Below are 14,691 nucleotides of genomic sequence, written 5' to 3'. Positions count from 1 at the left end.
CCCCCCGTGGGGACCGGCTCTCTTCCAGAGGTCTGGAAGTTCAGGCAAGGGCCAAGGGCCAAGGGCCAAGGTGAGGGGCATTCCGAACAGGTGACTTCTCTGCTGACCTACTGACCTCCACAGCCCAGGGCTGGGAGCGCTAATGGGGAGGCCCTCGGGACAGGACCCATGTGGGCACCAATCCTGCCTCGCCAGTGGGTTCTCGGAGGACAGGCCTGTGACAGAGACCCCTAGTCACGCCACCAGTCCCAGCGGCCTGGGAAGGTGTGGGTGCGAAGCTCAGCCGAGGACCCAACAGGACCCTGGCCCAGCCCCTGTACAGAGGGACATTCTTCAACTTGGAGCCCACCTCTCTTCCCTGGAATAGCAGGAAGATAACACTAGGGTTTATGTTAAAACAGGAAGTAATTTCTAGAAGATGATTATAAATGGGAAGGTGCCTAGGTGCCAGGCATTCAACATTTGTAATTCTCACAGTTGAGAGAAGAGCCATTATCTCCCTTTACCTAAATGCAGATTAGCCAGTGACGGATCCTCCCCCAGACTGAGGAGCTGCACTAGGCCCAGGGGACAGAGGAATGTGACGTGGTTAATACCCAGTCGCCCCATTTTCCCAGAGACAGGAAAAGGAGGAAACTAGCTCAGAAACAAAACATTTGCTTACAGTCTCCCAGTGGTTAGACATATTGGCTAGGTTTCCAACCCCCACTTACCTGATTCCAAACAACCCCGCCCCCGCCACATGGTGAGCCCAGGCTACAAGGAGTAGGCAGGGGCCCCTGGAAGGTTATGGAATACTCTTCCTTGGAGGACCCTCTCTGGATGTAAAGAAAGAGCAGATGCCCTTTAGCCTGGAATAATTGAAAGAGTCCACCTGGAGCCAGAAGGTTGGCCTAGAAACGTTTGAATTCTTCTTCTCTCCCAAGGTTCCACAGAGAAATGGAGAAGAAAGTAGCTACTGCCAAGCAAAGATCCCAGTGCAGGGGCACAGAGTGGGCGGAAACGCAGCAGCTCCCCAGGCGGAGGTCGTTGGCTCTCCTGGATGGGGACCTCGGCCTGACGCGGGGCCACGTGTGGACCGGGCGGCTTCTCAGGGGCATCTGAGCTGGCCGGAGGAGGGCAGCAGGAATCCCAGGATGCTCCTTCTTTAATCATTTCCCTCCAAAAGCAAATATATCCTTTGCTGACTTGTTTGGGAATTTTGTTGAGAAAGGGTGTCTGCCTGGTGTCCCATCCAACAGAGACTATGGGGCAGAGAGGGACCCCAGGAAATTATAAAGCCCACGTTCTTTCCTTTAAACAGGGTTAGTCACTCGTTTCTATTTACTTTACTGTTTCTTTATGCAACTTGCTCACTCCCAGGCAAGCCCTGTGCCTTCCTACAGGAATGGGGGTACATTCCCTTTAATGCTGTTATAATCTGGGGGTTGGTGACCTCCTCTGTCTTCCCTTTTCCAACTCCTCAGTCACTGCTTCCTTCCAGATAATAGTCGGATGGTAGGTTTTTAGTGACCGAATTCCCAACAGGACTTAGAATCTTGGACCTTTATATTAGAGTTTCATATAATGAGATTGGGACAACAACTTAGAGGATTTTTAAGTGGATTACCAAAAAATCCAAACAGAATGTTCTTGGGAAAGCTCATTAAAAACACAAAACAAAACAAAGCGATCATTTTTAGCACACAGGGTGCAGGGACACGGCTCCCTGGTGCCATGGTTGGAGTTTCTCCGCCAGATCATCGCACAGATGGGTGCCCCCCACCCCCTTCAGCTTGACGCGGTGAGTGGACGTGAGGTCCTTCGTTCCCGGGCCCCAGATCAGATCTCAGGAACCTACATGCCCGCTTCTCATGTTAAAAGCAAAAACTGCCTCAAAGGGTAAGTTTCTGGAATTGTTTATAACTATAGCCGTCTATTAAATGTGAAATGTTAACTGCTTATTTTTAAATGATTTCTTAGCAAGAGGGAAATATTTCTTCATTGTTGTGCAAGCTATCAAAACAACAGTTTGGGCAGGGCTCTCCCCAGATCTTGTCATTTTCACTTAAGAGTTCTGGGGAGCCCTATTAACTCCATGAATTTCATTAGGGAGAAAGTGTAATCTTACCAGCATGGCAACAACATGGGTCACTTGCGGCTACGATGTTAATTTTCTATGGGAATGCACTGGTCAAGGACCATGTTACAAAGGTTCTCTCTTCTGTTACTTTCAGAAAGTAAGACTTCCATGTTCTTTACCAAAAAGGGCCCACAAGACGGACTCTGGCTGGTGTTTGTTGCCTGCATTCACAGGAACGTGAGGAGCCAGACTGGCAAACTGAAGCTCCTTTAGAGTGTATTTTGATCAGGAATGTGTGCTTTGGAGCTGATTACCACAGAACAGTGATTTTCAACTGGTGCGCCACAAGAATTTCTAAAACATGCAATACCTGACTATTAGTCAAGGGCACTGACCTCTTTTCCCTTAGACTGTCACATGAAAAAATGACAGCAGCCAACACAACAATAGCTATCTGGTGTTAATGAATCAAAATTATACCCATTTTGTGTGTGTGTGTGTGTGTGTGAGACTTGGCTGAAAATATAATCTATATTTTGGTGCGCCACAGAATTTGTCATTAGTTTATGTGTGTCATCAGATGAAAAAGGTGGAAAACCGCTACCATAGAGAATTCTGAGGCACCTTGGTCCCCAACACCCAACCTTCAGCACATGTCCTCCCGAGGCAACATTTTGTATGCACGTCCCGCCCAGCCCTGCAGACTTGCACAACGTGGGCCTGCGGAAGGCTCTCTCTGCATCTTAAGGAGCAAACACATCCTTTGTGTTTCTCCTGCACAAGAATGGTTCTCCTGCAGCTACTCCTGAAGGGCTGTCATGAAGAAAGCCAACGACCTAGAACTGCATCTCTTTAAGGCCCGGGCCTGAGGGCCGGGGCTGCTTTCCCCGACTGCGCTGCTGTGCGCATACAGAGCTTTGTGCCTGCAAGGAGCCAAAGGACTGTTTGCTAAATGGATTTACAATTTTAAGTTCTATAATAACGAATAAACAGCTATGACTGCTTTAATGTTTATCAAGCGTTAAGCAAAATTCAGGGCACTTTGTACACTTCCATGGTATCCTCTCAAGAATCTTAACAACCCATTTTAGAGCTGAGGAAACTGAGACTTGGGGAGGTTCAATGATGTGACTGAGGCCTTCCAGAGTCTAGACTGAAATCCACTGCTGTCCACCTGCACAGCCCACATGCTTTACCCCTCGCCATACTGCCTCCCTACGTCTTGATGTCCGTAAGGCATTAGCTACCTGGAAGCCTCTCCTTTTTTGCCCAGCCTCTAGTTCCCAGGCCCTCAGCTGTGTCCTCACCTGCTCGGAACAGAGCCCCGGCAGCGTAGTGCATCGCTAGGGCGTGGACCAGCTGCCTGGCCGTGGTGAAGATGGGGCCTCTCTCAAACACCGAGAAGGAGAGCGGGGTGTGGTCGGAGGCTATGTAGAGCTTGAGGGAAGCGTGGATGCTGACGAGGAGGTTCACCGGCTCTATCACCAGCCTCCGCAACTTCACTGGGTTCACCAAGGCCCTGGCATGCTGTCTGACCTGCACGGGCAATGCCCACTGGTGACCGCCTGATGGCACCGTGGGGGGACCGTCCAAGCTGCCGTTAGGAAGGTAGGTCTCAAACAAAGTTTTGATGTAGTGTACAAATGTATCTTCCACATACAGTCGGGCAGGTTTCAATTCAAAACTGAACTCGTTAATATCAAACAGGAAGCTCTCGCCCTCTGTCAAGGTGAGGCAAAGTTTGATAAAACATTTTTTCTTGTATTCTTCCAAATCTTTGCTGGATGCAAGGAGACTCTGCGTTTTAGAATACTGGGTAGGTTCTGGTTTTTCTTCTTGGCAGACCAAGACAGCGAAGTGGAAACTGGACTTGTTATACAGCTGGTTGTCCAACTGCAGGTCCCCGCAGTAGAGCTCCACACAGTGCAGCCGGAAGGGGGCTGTGCCGGGCTCCTCCCCAGGGAGGAGAGAGGCTGCTGGGGCCACTTGGAGAAAAACATTGTCCAGCGTGAGTCTCAGAAGTTCAGATGATGTTTTGTGGTGGGTGAGGTCATCAAACACTGCCAGGCTCAATTGAGTGATGAACATTTTAAATGTCACAATCTTCTCCAGAGTTCTAGAAGAGAAAAGGAAAAAAATTAGTCTCCTTCTGACCCTCCCTCCCTTGTTCCCTCTCTTCTTCCCTCTCTCCCTCTCACTCTCCCTCCCTGCCATTGCCGTATTAAATACCTCCTGATGTCCCATCAGCTTCTCAGAAGAAACACACAAGAGCCCAGCTTCCAGTACACCATGTCTGGGCAGAGTCAGTCACACCCACCAATATTGGGAAATGTTCCCGATGGGACTACTGCAAGTTCTTGTCACGTTCTCCTGTGTTTCCCTTATCAATGCCAGATTTTTATTTTGAAATCCCTCTAGTCGTTGTGCACTAATCCTCTGTCATCATCATCACAAGGCAGAAGGACAAAGTAAAACAACCAAGACTCCTTAAATTGGAGGAGGAAAGCAAGCCAAAGAAAACTTCACACAGGCTCCCACAACAGCCCTTCCACCCGCGCCGCGGCCCGTGCGCTGCTGCCCCGCCGCCTCGGAGCCCGCATCCGCACGGGCATGGGGCTCTCCGCTCTCACCTCCTCTAGGCCCTCACTCACGTTCCTCACGATAGCGGCTGTGAGCATGCTGCTGTTTCTCCTGTCTTCAAACACCCCTCTTGTAACTACTACCGCCTCAAGCTATCACTCCTCTTCCTCATCCCTCTTACCAAAAACAAAACAAAACAAAACAAAACAAAACTCCAAAGCATTTTCTATGCACATTGTCTTCTATTCCTCTCCTTCCATTTTCTCTTCACCTTGCTCCACGCAGGCTTCTGCTCCCACCAGTCTATCAAGGCAACTCCCCTCAAGGTCTCTAGCCGCATCGCCAAATCGAATGGCGGACCTTCAGTGTGTGGCTCCCTCAGCTTTCGGTGGTGTTCGGTGTCGGTAACTCCCTCCTGCCGGACGTAACTTCTTTCCATGTCTTCTCTCCTATCTTCCACCTCGGGTCACCCGTTCTCAGTCACCCATTCTCAGTCATTCCCATGGGGCTCCCTCCCCCCTTTCGCCCAGATTTCTTACAGTTAAGGTGCCCACAGCTCAGCCCTTGGTCCTCCTCTGTCTCCACTCCCTGCCCTTGGAAGTCCTGTCCAGGCTCATGGCCGGACAAGCCATCTATACGCCGATGACGTCTAAGGTCGCACAGTCAGCCCAGAGCTCCCCCTGAATGCCCGTCTTGCGTATGTTGCTGCCTATCCACAGAGTCGCTTACATTACATGTCTCAAGGAAGCTCAGTCTGTCAGGCCTGTAATCAAACTCTTGGTCCTACCCTCAAATTACATAATAGTCTTTCCCATCCCAGTGAGCGGCAGCCACATTTTACCAGTTGCTTAGACCAACGATTCTGGGCTTCTCCTTGATGCCTTTATTTTCAGCCCTTATCCTGTGCCCCAGGGAAACCCCACTGCTTGTCAGTAAAAGGATACCCAGAAACTGACCGTTTCCCATCTCTCTCCAGTGTGAATAACGGTAATAATCTCCTAACTAGTCTCCCTGCTGCCACCCTTGCTTCTATACAATCTAGTTCAAAAAAGCAGCCAACGCTCTTCTGAAAATTTAGGTCAGATCATGAAACTTCTCTACTCAAAAAGCTCCAAGGACTTCCCCCTTTCACTCAGAATTAAGACGAAGTCTGGCACAATGTGCCCTCTCCGTTCAGCCCTCGCCTCTCGGGCCTCAGGCACTACACTCTCACTGTCCCCCATCCCACCGGGCTCCCGCCAGCCTCTCCCCAGCTTCTCCAGGACACCGGCCACACTGGTTGGGACCTTCGAACTGACTGCCCTGCACCTGGAAGGCCCTTCCCCCGGACAACCACGTTACCACCCCTCTTGCTGCCTTCAGGTCTTTGCTCAAATGCCAACTTCTGGGTGGGACTTGCACCAGTTTTTAGAAACTACACTCTCTCTGTCCCTATGTTCTTCTGACTTGGCTCTGTTTTTATAGCTGCAGAACGCTAACCTTCCTCACATTTTAGTATAATTAAATAAATTTAGATTTATGTTACTACAAAAGTTCCTTTTTTTAATGTTTATTCTTTGTCTTTTTTCTGTGCCCATGAAAATATGATTTCCTCAAGAGCAGGGATTTTGGTCTCTTTACTTACTGATGTCTCACTCCTCCTAGAACAGCACCTAGTATCCAGTAAGTACTTGAAAAACATTTGCTGAACAAATGAATTAAGGAAGTGAAAGTACATAGTTGTGCCTTTCCTGTTCCCAGCACTGAATGTGTGGATTGTTGCTATTGTCTTTAGCAATGCCCTACTAATGTCCTAAAAATATTCCTGGAATTCTTGGGTGGACTTGAAATTTTGTACTATGAAATTTAAGATTTAGTCTCTAATTTTGTTATAAAATTAACATTTTACAAACACCGCTGGGCCAAGAAAACATTCTACCCAACCTTGTTGGAAATACTATAAAATCAAATTAATGAGTTCCTAACCATATGTGTAAAGTGGGATAAAAGGGCTGAAACAAATGTATCAAAGTTGGTATCATTTTATGTTGTTAGAACTAATAATAAATTAATTTTTCTGATTAAAAAAATACACTTTTACTTTAGAAAATGAAAATATAAAATATATTAAATAATAATCACTTATATCCCCATATCTACTAACATTTTTGATTCTTTTCAGTCTTCTTTTTTGGAATGTTTTCTGTGTGTGTGTGTGTGTATGAGAGAGAAAGAGAGAGGGAGAGAATGTACATGCATATATGTTTATGCATGTATACATACAAGTTCATATGACACATAACTAGGGTCATTTTTATATACTCAACTTTATATTATTTTCTCTATTTTAGGCTTACCATATGCATCTTTCTGTTCCACTAAAATCCTCTAAGCCTATTTCCTGCGGATGTACCACGTATGGGACATTTACGTGTTTTCCATTACCCTACTGATGGGCATTTGTACTCTGAATATTTTGGCCATTATATCTTTCTGCCTATGTCTTTGCCTACTTCTCTAATTATTGCTTTATCTCTTAAACTCTTAAACTGGAATTTCTACACCAAAGGAATTTTAAGGCTTTTAATATATATTTCTAAAGTGCTTTCCAGAAAATAGTAACACTTTTTCTTAATATGACAGGTAATATTTAAATATGCATTTGTTTGATTACTTATATGTCCTCTTTCTGCTCATGTGTTTTGCCTTTTTTTTTTTTTTTTTTTTTTTTTTTGGGAAGAAGAGGCTTCCTTCATATTATTCCTACTGAATGATATGAGTTCTTTTAAATTAGGGATATTAACTCTTTGATTCATGTTTGTAAAACCCGATGGCAACATTCAGGCTCAAGGGGGAAAATGTGGCTCTGAGAGGCGAGTTTGTTTCTGATGTTGCTCTGATCTAAGTCCAGTTACTAACTGCTAGGTTGTCATGTGGCTACAGAAGCATTCATTTGCATTTCATGCTAATGATAATGTTTAATTTTAAATGTGTGCCTTAGTTTGGAAATTGGTTTGTTAATATCACAGAAGAACTGGAAGGGGTACCCAAATAAGACAATAAATTGCTATTATATATATGATTTAATGCTGATAACCATATCCTGATGGCCTGCACAATAATTAACCAACAGCGTTAATGTATAGATAGGTGTGACAAAAATGGTAAATAATAGGTTTATGAATTCATAATGGGGAAGCTTACTACACTGCTACTGGGACAATAATTAAACCTACCTGTTGGTATCGGTCAGAATAGGTCCTGCTTTTCCCTCTGGGGCCACCGTGATGAAGACGGTGCCACACTGATGGACAATGTCGACATACACATAACCAAAGCCAGTCAGGAACACGATCTGCAAAAAAATACATTCGCTTTCTGATTAAAAAGAAACACCACTGAAATGACCAATTCTAAATGTCTCATGTTCTGATTCAATACCATAAACACTTCCTGGTTATATTTCTTTATGTCTATGTGTACAGGCTATTCTGCTGACTTGAAATGAAAAAAGAGAAAAGAAAGATCAAATCCAGATTTTTCAATATCCAGCTGTAAGGTTCAGAGGAAAAAAATGATGGATGAGGGGCACGAGTGCCTTCGTTCTCACGTCCTTGGAACCGGCAGGTAACCCGGTGAGGGCTCGCGCCCGGCGTGGGCCAGCTGCATGTGCACAAAGGAACTGCTGTGGGAAAAAGCCCCCTAGAACTCCAGACTTAAAATGTAACGTGCAAAAACCTTTCTGGTTCGAGAGTGTTGACTTACCACCACGAGGAAGCTCTTCTTATGCTGGGGATGCAAAACCCTACCCACAGACCCAACAACAGGGGAGGTCGTGATCCTTCCAAAGTCTGTTACAAAACTTGTCACAAGACCACCAGATAACTTCATTTGGTTGGAATCTACATTAATTTTTCTACAGTGACTGAGAATTAAAAAAAGTTCTACTCAGAGGCCAGTGCCAGGCCAGCGGCACAGATGTCTTTTCAGCCATAAATACTGAATTTGCTTAAATGGATAAATATTTGAAAACAGAACTATTGAAAAAACATCTCCAAGAGCACCACGTGTGCAGCCAGCATTACCTGAGGGGAGGGGCAAACCTCCTTATGTTTGGGAGTGTTGGTTCTGATGATTCGCACTGTTCAGTCCAATTAGGGCCCTTATTATTGTTAGGACAGCAAATAAAGGACTGAAAATTTCTGGATGAGGGAGCCAAGCTAGGTGCCTGCTTGACATGGAATGAATGTACGTATTCTAATCCTGACCAAACAGAGTTACCAGGAGTGTGCACAGAACCACAGGGGAGAGTCACAGACTCAGGTCTGAAGCAACTTCAAGGTCTCTGGGCTTTTTTCTTGTATAATGGCTCTTCCTTCAGAAACCCTGACTGTCTCCTGCGTCCAGGACACCCAGTGCTGCCCCTGCCTCCTCCCTCTCCTCAGCCCTGCAGCCCGCCGTTTATTGGAGCCTCCGGCCCCGCTGCCTCCTAAGCAGGTGCCTCCTTTGTCATTCCACAGCCGCTGCTCCAGCGCAGGCCCTCGTCTGCCCTCCGCCCTCCGCCCTCCCTGCGCCTAGCGTACACTTCCCCCGTAAGTTCCTTTCAAAGTCCTGTGTATATGTGCATATACGGCTTAAGGACACTTTATTCTGTTCTGTAATTTTTCTATTCCTTTCCTCAGCTTGATACCATTCCAGTACCTGAATTCCCGTAGGACTCTGACCACATTTCTATTCAGTCACCAAAAGTATTGTTTGAATTATAGTCACCTGTTTATATACCTGACTCAGTCACTAGGTTGTCAACTCCTTGAGGGCAGGAGTAGAGCCAATCTGCATTCTCTGTGAATTTATTTCCCAAATGGGTCGCTTTGCAAAATATCTATTTTTAAAAGACTCTGTACCCTGAATTTGCCCTCTTTGTTTCAAGGTAAGAACTGAATTCGAATATGATAAAATGTAGAACGTAGCCAACTTAAAAAAATGGCTCAGCTCATGACTCTAAAACAGCTGTTGTTTGAGAAACACGTTTATAAAAGCCATTATTTTATATAATATGTAAAGTCAGTCACCTGTCTTTTTAGGCTTACAGGCATGGAGTCGTTCATGCGGTACAAATCTTTTTCGGGCCTGTGCTCCAATCAATACTCCCCTCTCTCAGCGACTGTCCATAACTTTGGCGCATGCCCAGGACTTCAGCAATGAATGTGAAAAACCAGAACTACCACCCCTCAAAGAGGGAAGGAGGGGATCAGAAGAGGGAAATATTTATGGTTCTGCTCACTGTCAAAGTGATCTTCAGGCACAGCAACAGGAGGGTACTTCTCCTCTCTAAGAAAATAAAAATAAGCCAAGTTGATGGCTCTGTTACCTGCCCACGGGACTCAAAAGCAAGTGCATTAACCTAGACCTTTAAAGTCCTTCCTATTCTTCAGAAAACAAAGTTTTGCTGGGTGTTTCTTTTGCTTATCGTTAGAATGGAAGAATACAGACTTGAGTTCTCGCAGCCTGTCTTGTTTCTTTTCTCTGGTGGATAAACAACTCACAGTGCCAAGTCTTTAGTGCAGTGGCAGCTCTGGGGACTGGGGTGACAGGTAACTAAGTGCCAGAGAAATTAGGCACCTACAAATCAGAAGTTTAACACAAATCTCTGTTTCGGTCTGACAGTTTGATCCTTCGGTCATTCAATCAATTTTTTGACACCCAAAGAGGATTCAAAATGACTCAGTCACTATATTAGGCATTGAGAAGATATGATCACGCGCTCAAGTTGCTCACAGCTCAGCTGTGAAAAAGCTTAGTGCCCAAATAATGAGTGCATAAACAACTAACAGTTTCAGGGCAGAGGGGTATGAAATGCTTCTCCCTCTCAGTTTGAACCATCATGGTTGCTGTATAAACTCATGAGGGCAGTGGTTTTGTGTCCATTCTTTTCAGCACTTATAACCACGTGCCTGGTACTCAGTAAGGAGCTGAATGGACATTATATTAATGTGGCTTCTGTGGCAGGATTCTACTCCTCAGCCCCTTGCAGTAGGATTTGGCCATGTGACTAGTTTTGGTCAATGAACTGAAATGTCAAAGCATGAGAGAGCCAGCCTTCTTGCCCTGCAGAGACTGAATGTTCCAGATCCGTGGTGGACCAAATCTGATCTGAGTTTTATTGGTACACAGCTCTGCTCATTTATTTATGTACTGTCTCTGTCTAAAAGCAGAGTTGAGAAATCGTTTCAAAGGCTGTATGGCCAGCAAAGCCTAAAATATTTACTATCAGACCTCCAAGAAAAAAGTTTGCTGACTTCTGCTCTGGACAGTTGTGTAGATTATTACACAATCAAGGATCTGCACACCCAGGACCCATGCCTTTGTTTAGTTCCCTCCCATACTGACACAGAGCTTGGCCATGTGGCTTTTTTCAGCTTATGGAATATCAGTAAACATGAGGCAAGGAACAGCTTGATAAAGTGCTCACTGGGGTTTGCCCTCCTTCTACCGTGTAAGGAAGCTGGGTGTAGCCTCCGCTAGGAGGAAGGACCATGTGGTGAGAGAGATGCCCAGACTTCCCAGCAGAACTTGCCCCTCAGCCAACCCTCCAGCTGAATGCAGCTGCCTCAGTGATTTCAGGCCTATCCTGTGGAAGTCACCAACCAAATCTTCAGAATCACGAGAAGTTAATCACTGCTGTTTCCACCTATAGGTTTTGGCATGATTTGTTCCAATGGGGAAGATGGAAGATGATGGACCCATCAGGCTGGGTCCCTGAGCAAATTGGTAAAGCATAGACCCCCTCCCCGCCATGGCAAACTCTAGGTACATGGCAAGAGCAAGAAGAAAATTCTATACTTATAACAGGCTTCATAACCTAGCCCATCTTAACTAACACAGGTATTGGTAATAGGAGTAGGGTTCTAGCAAAAATAAAAACTATGAGTCTGTGGCTTAACTGAAGTAGAAATTGATAACGAAGGCTACAAAACGGGGATTTATGTTATGAAGTGGGAAGACATTTAGTAAAACTGTTGTCTGAGATTACTTGGGGGGTAGATCATAAATCTAATAAATTTGTAGCTCTAGAAGATAAGGTTTGGAAACAAAACACTAGTAGTGTGTGTTGGTTACTGTTGGCTGTGTCTGGCAATGTGTTACGAAGAAGAGAGAAGCTCAGAAAAGAATGTAGCCAGTTTGCAATAAAAATGAGAGAGACTAGAGAGATTCCAGAAATTCAGGGCCTTGCAAAGTTAGAAATGCTTTTAAACCCCAAACAGCAAGAAATTTTGTCTTTGAACACGAAGGCAGATGAATACTCAGCTGTAGGGCTATATATAGGCGCATACTCACTGTCAAAATTTTTTGATTGTTAAGGTGACTCAGAAAAAAGTTTAGATTAAGAGTATAAATTTCCCACAGTAGCTCTCTTAAATCGAGAGAGAGGTAAGGAAGCAACGCAGCGCAGATGTATGTCTTTAAAAAAGCGCCATGAATGTGGTTCCTGGCACATGGAATTCTGTGAAACCAAACAGATAAGAAGTCTACTAAGTTCTTGAGAAATTACTCCTGCCCAATAAATCAGGAGCATAGACCTAAGAGAGACTGTGATTACTTGAGACTCAAAACAAGCTTCAATTCTGGCCAAAGCAGAGCTCCGAGGGCAGACGCAGGGACTGGAGGAATAATGGGAAGAGAGCGCGTCTGAGAACAGAAACAGGGCTCAGAGACCATTCCTGGCTTCCGTGGTACACGTCCCATAACATGTGCTCCCAAAACCTCAGGGCTGTTATGATGAGACGCCGCTGAATGGCTCTCATCCTTCCTCTTCCTGATTTGAAGAGACTGTTATCCTGTTATGCTGTCCTGTTAAATGGTGGGGAAAGGGGGAGCAGGTGAGTTTGTAGGTCTCTAGAGAGAAACGAGTCACATCCAGAGTTGGGGAGCACCACTCAGAAGCACTGGATCTCCAGTGGGATGTGGTGACTGGTTAGAACCCTGGGGAGGAGGTTTGTTTGTTCTGTGTGTGGGAAAAAGAATGATTTACTAAATGACTGATGGCCAAGGGGAATTTTTTAGCTTTTGTTACTGCTGAAGAAGCTAGCTAGTCTTGGTCAATGCCATCAGTTAGTTTCTTTCTACTTTCTTCATGTCACTGGGAGCATGGCGGGGGGCGGAGGCGGCGGTGTGTGGGGAAGGCTATAAGCAACATACAGTAAGAGAGGTGCTGATGTTAGCACATTTGGGGGGTAGTCTGTTTTGCCATTTACATCTGCGCTAGAGTGCTCTCATCAGTAAGACTCCCTTGCGTGTGTGGGTATCACACTAGCGGAGGCCTGAATCCCGCCTTCCACTTAGCACACTATCTTTTACTGCAATTACAAGTAAGAAACACTTTAATATAACTTGCATTTTTCTATATATTATTACCTTTATTAAAATGATTATTATATTTATATCCAACAAACAATGTTTTAAAAAATTAAACCAGGTTAATTTTACCGAGTAAATAAGTTACAAGGTGAGACATAGGAAATAACTGAACATAATTCTTGGCAGTCTCTCTCTCTTCCTTTCTCTCTCTCCTCTCATCCCCCCCTTATGGGCTGGATGTGACAATCCAGCGATAATCAGCAGTAGTTACTAAGCATCCCGGCTCTGCAGCCGGGTTACACGACATCTTTCAGGCGAAAGATGTCTGGTGTCTGGCTGGAAACGCAGATGTGGGGCTTCAGAGGGATAAGGGGGCCAGAGGGAGTCATCTGGGAGGGACCGGGTGATAGTAACTAAAGCTATGAGATGGATTAGATCTTCCAGAGAGAAAAAGAAGGGAGACGAATTTCTAAGGTGGTCAAGGTAGAAAAGGCTGGATGAGGGTGGAAAGAAGACAGCAGAGGCTTGAAACAACGGCGATCAACTCCTCATGATTCCGACGATTCTCCTGTCTCCTGGTATTCTCGTAAGCAAGATAACAAATATCTTGTATAGTATAGTTTAAAAAGTGCTTTTACGTGTACTTTCTCAATTAAGAATGTGGGTTAGCAGACAGTGAGTTTGGTGTATCAGTGGCTGGCTGAACTCACACATTAGGGAAGGGCCTCGAGACTCACTTCAGTATGCTGACCTTGCACTTGTCCTGTGCAACATACTTATTAATGACTAAGACGAACATGTAGAATACATGCTTACTAATCTACAGATGAAAAAAAGCTACCGTGGATACTTAATGTGCTGGATAACAGTATCACAAATTTTTAAAGAATCCTCATCCAAGGATGTTTTTCTATTGCTCTTTAAGAGAGAGAGGGAGAAATGAAGGGAGGGAGAGAAACATCGCTGTAAGAGAACAGCACTGATCAGCTGCCTCTAGTATGAGCCTAGACCAGGGATTGAACCTGTAACTGAGGTATATGCCCTGACAGCAAATCAGACCTGCAGCCTTTTGTTTATGGGACGATGCTCCAACCAAGTGAGCCAAATAAAAGTGATTTCAACAAACTGGACTGGGCCAATAGCAATGACATTTAATTTGTTGGGGATTATTATAAAGTCCTGCCATTAGGTTCAAAAAATCAACTGTACAGCAAGTTATATGATAAAGACTTGCGGGATATGGTTGACCACAAGGTCAATAATAAGAGTCTGAACTTGTTAATAAAAGCTAACGCAGTCTCCTACCTTATTAACAGAAGCATGGGGAGGTCACAGCGGTGAGACCGCATTCAGAATGCCGCGTGTAATTCCGGCTGCCAGGTTTTTAAAAGGGCACGGGGCACACGAGTGTGTTCAGACAAGGGTAACTGTGGTCCTGGGTCTGGAAATCACATTTACTGAATGAATGATTCAAGGAACCAAAATGTTTGGCCTGGGGAAGAGAACACCGAGAGGAGATGTCGAAGCTGCCTTCAAATGACTGTAGCGATGCTGTCAAAGGGCAAGTGGACTATCTCTGACGCTCCACAGGGCCCGACAAGGGTGGATGAATGGATGCAGCAGGCACGAGCCTCCTCCCGGTCACTGCGGGGGAATAAGCCACGGCCGCACCACTGGGTCTTTTCTGAGGTGCAGGGGCACGGAAGGAGCTC

At 45.4% G+C, this 14,691-nt stretch overlaps 1 protein-coding gene across 4 annotated transcripts in view; it reads right to left on the bottom strand.

Moving 5' to 3' along the window:
- Positions 1–14,691, bottom strand: part of VPS13B (vacuolar protein sorting 13 homolog B) — a 673,385-nt gene that overhangs the window by 18,300 nt on the left and 640,394 nt on the right. For all 4 annotated transcript variants that reach the window (XM_054590316.1, XM_054590313.1, XM_054590314.1 and 1 more), the window contains exons 55-56: positions 7,858–7,976; positions 3,370–4,178 (exon numbers count right to left, since the gene is read on the bottom strand). In XM_054590316.1, coding sequence (XP_054446291.1) covers positions 3,370–4,178; positions 7,858–7,976 — 928 coding nt within the window. The remainder of the gene's footprint in view (positions 1–3,369; positions 4,179–7,857; positions 7,977–14,691) is intronic.

Source organism: Pteronotus mesoamericanus, unplaced genomic scaffold (genome assembly GCF_021234165.1).
Source record: "Pteronotus mesoamericanus isolate MK-2021 breed Mesoamerican mustached bat unplaced genomic scaffold, CSHL_Meso_final scaffold_174, whole genome shotgun sequence".
NCBI lineage: Eukaryota > Metazoa > Chordata > Mammalia > Chiroptera > Mormoopidae > Pteronotus > Pteronotus mesoamericanus.
This window is presented reverse-complemented; position numbering and strand designations above follow the sequence as displayed.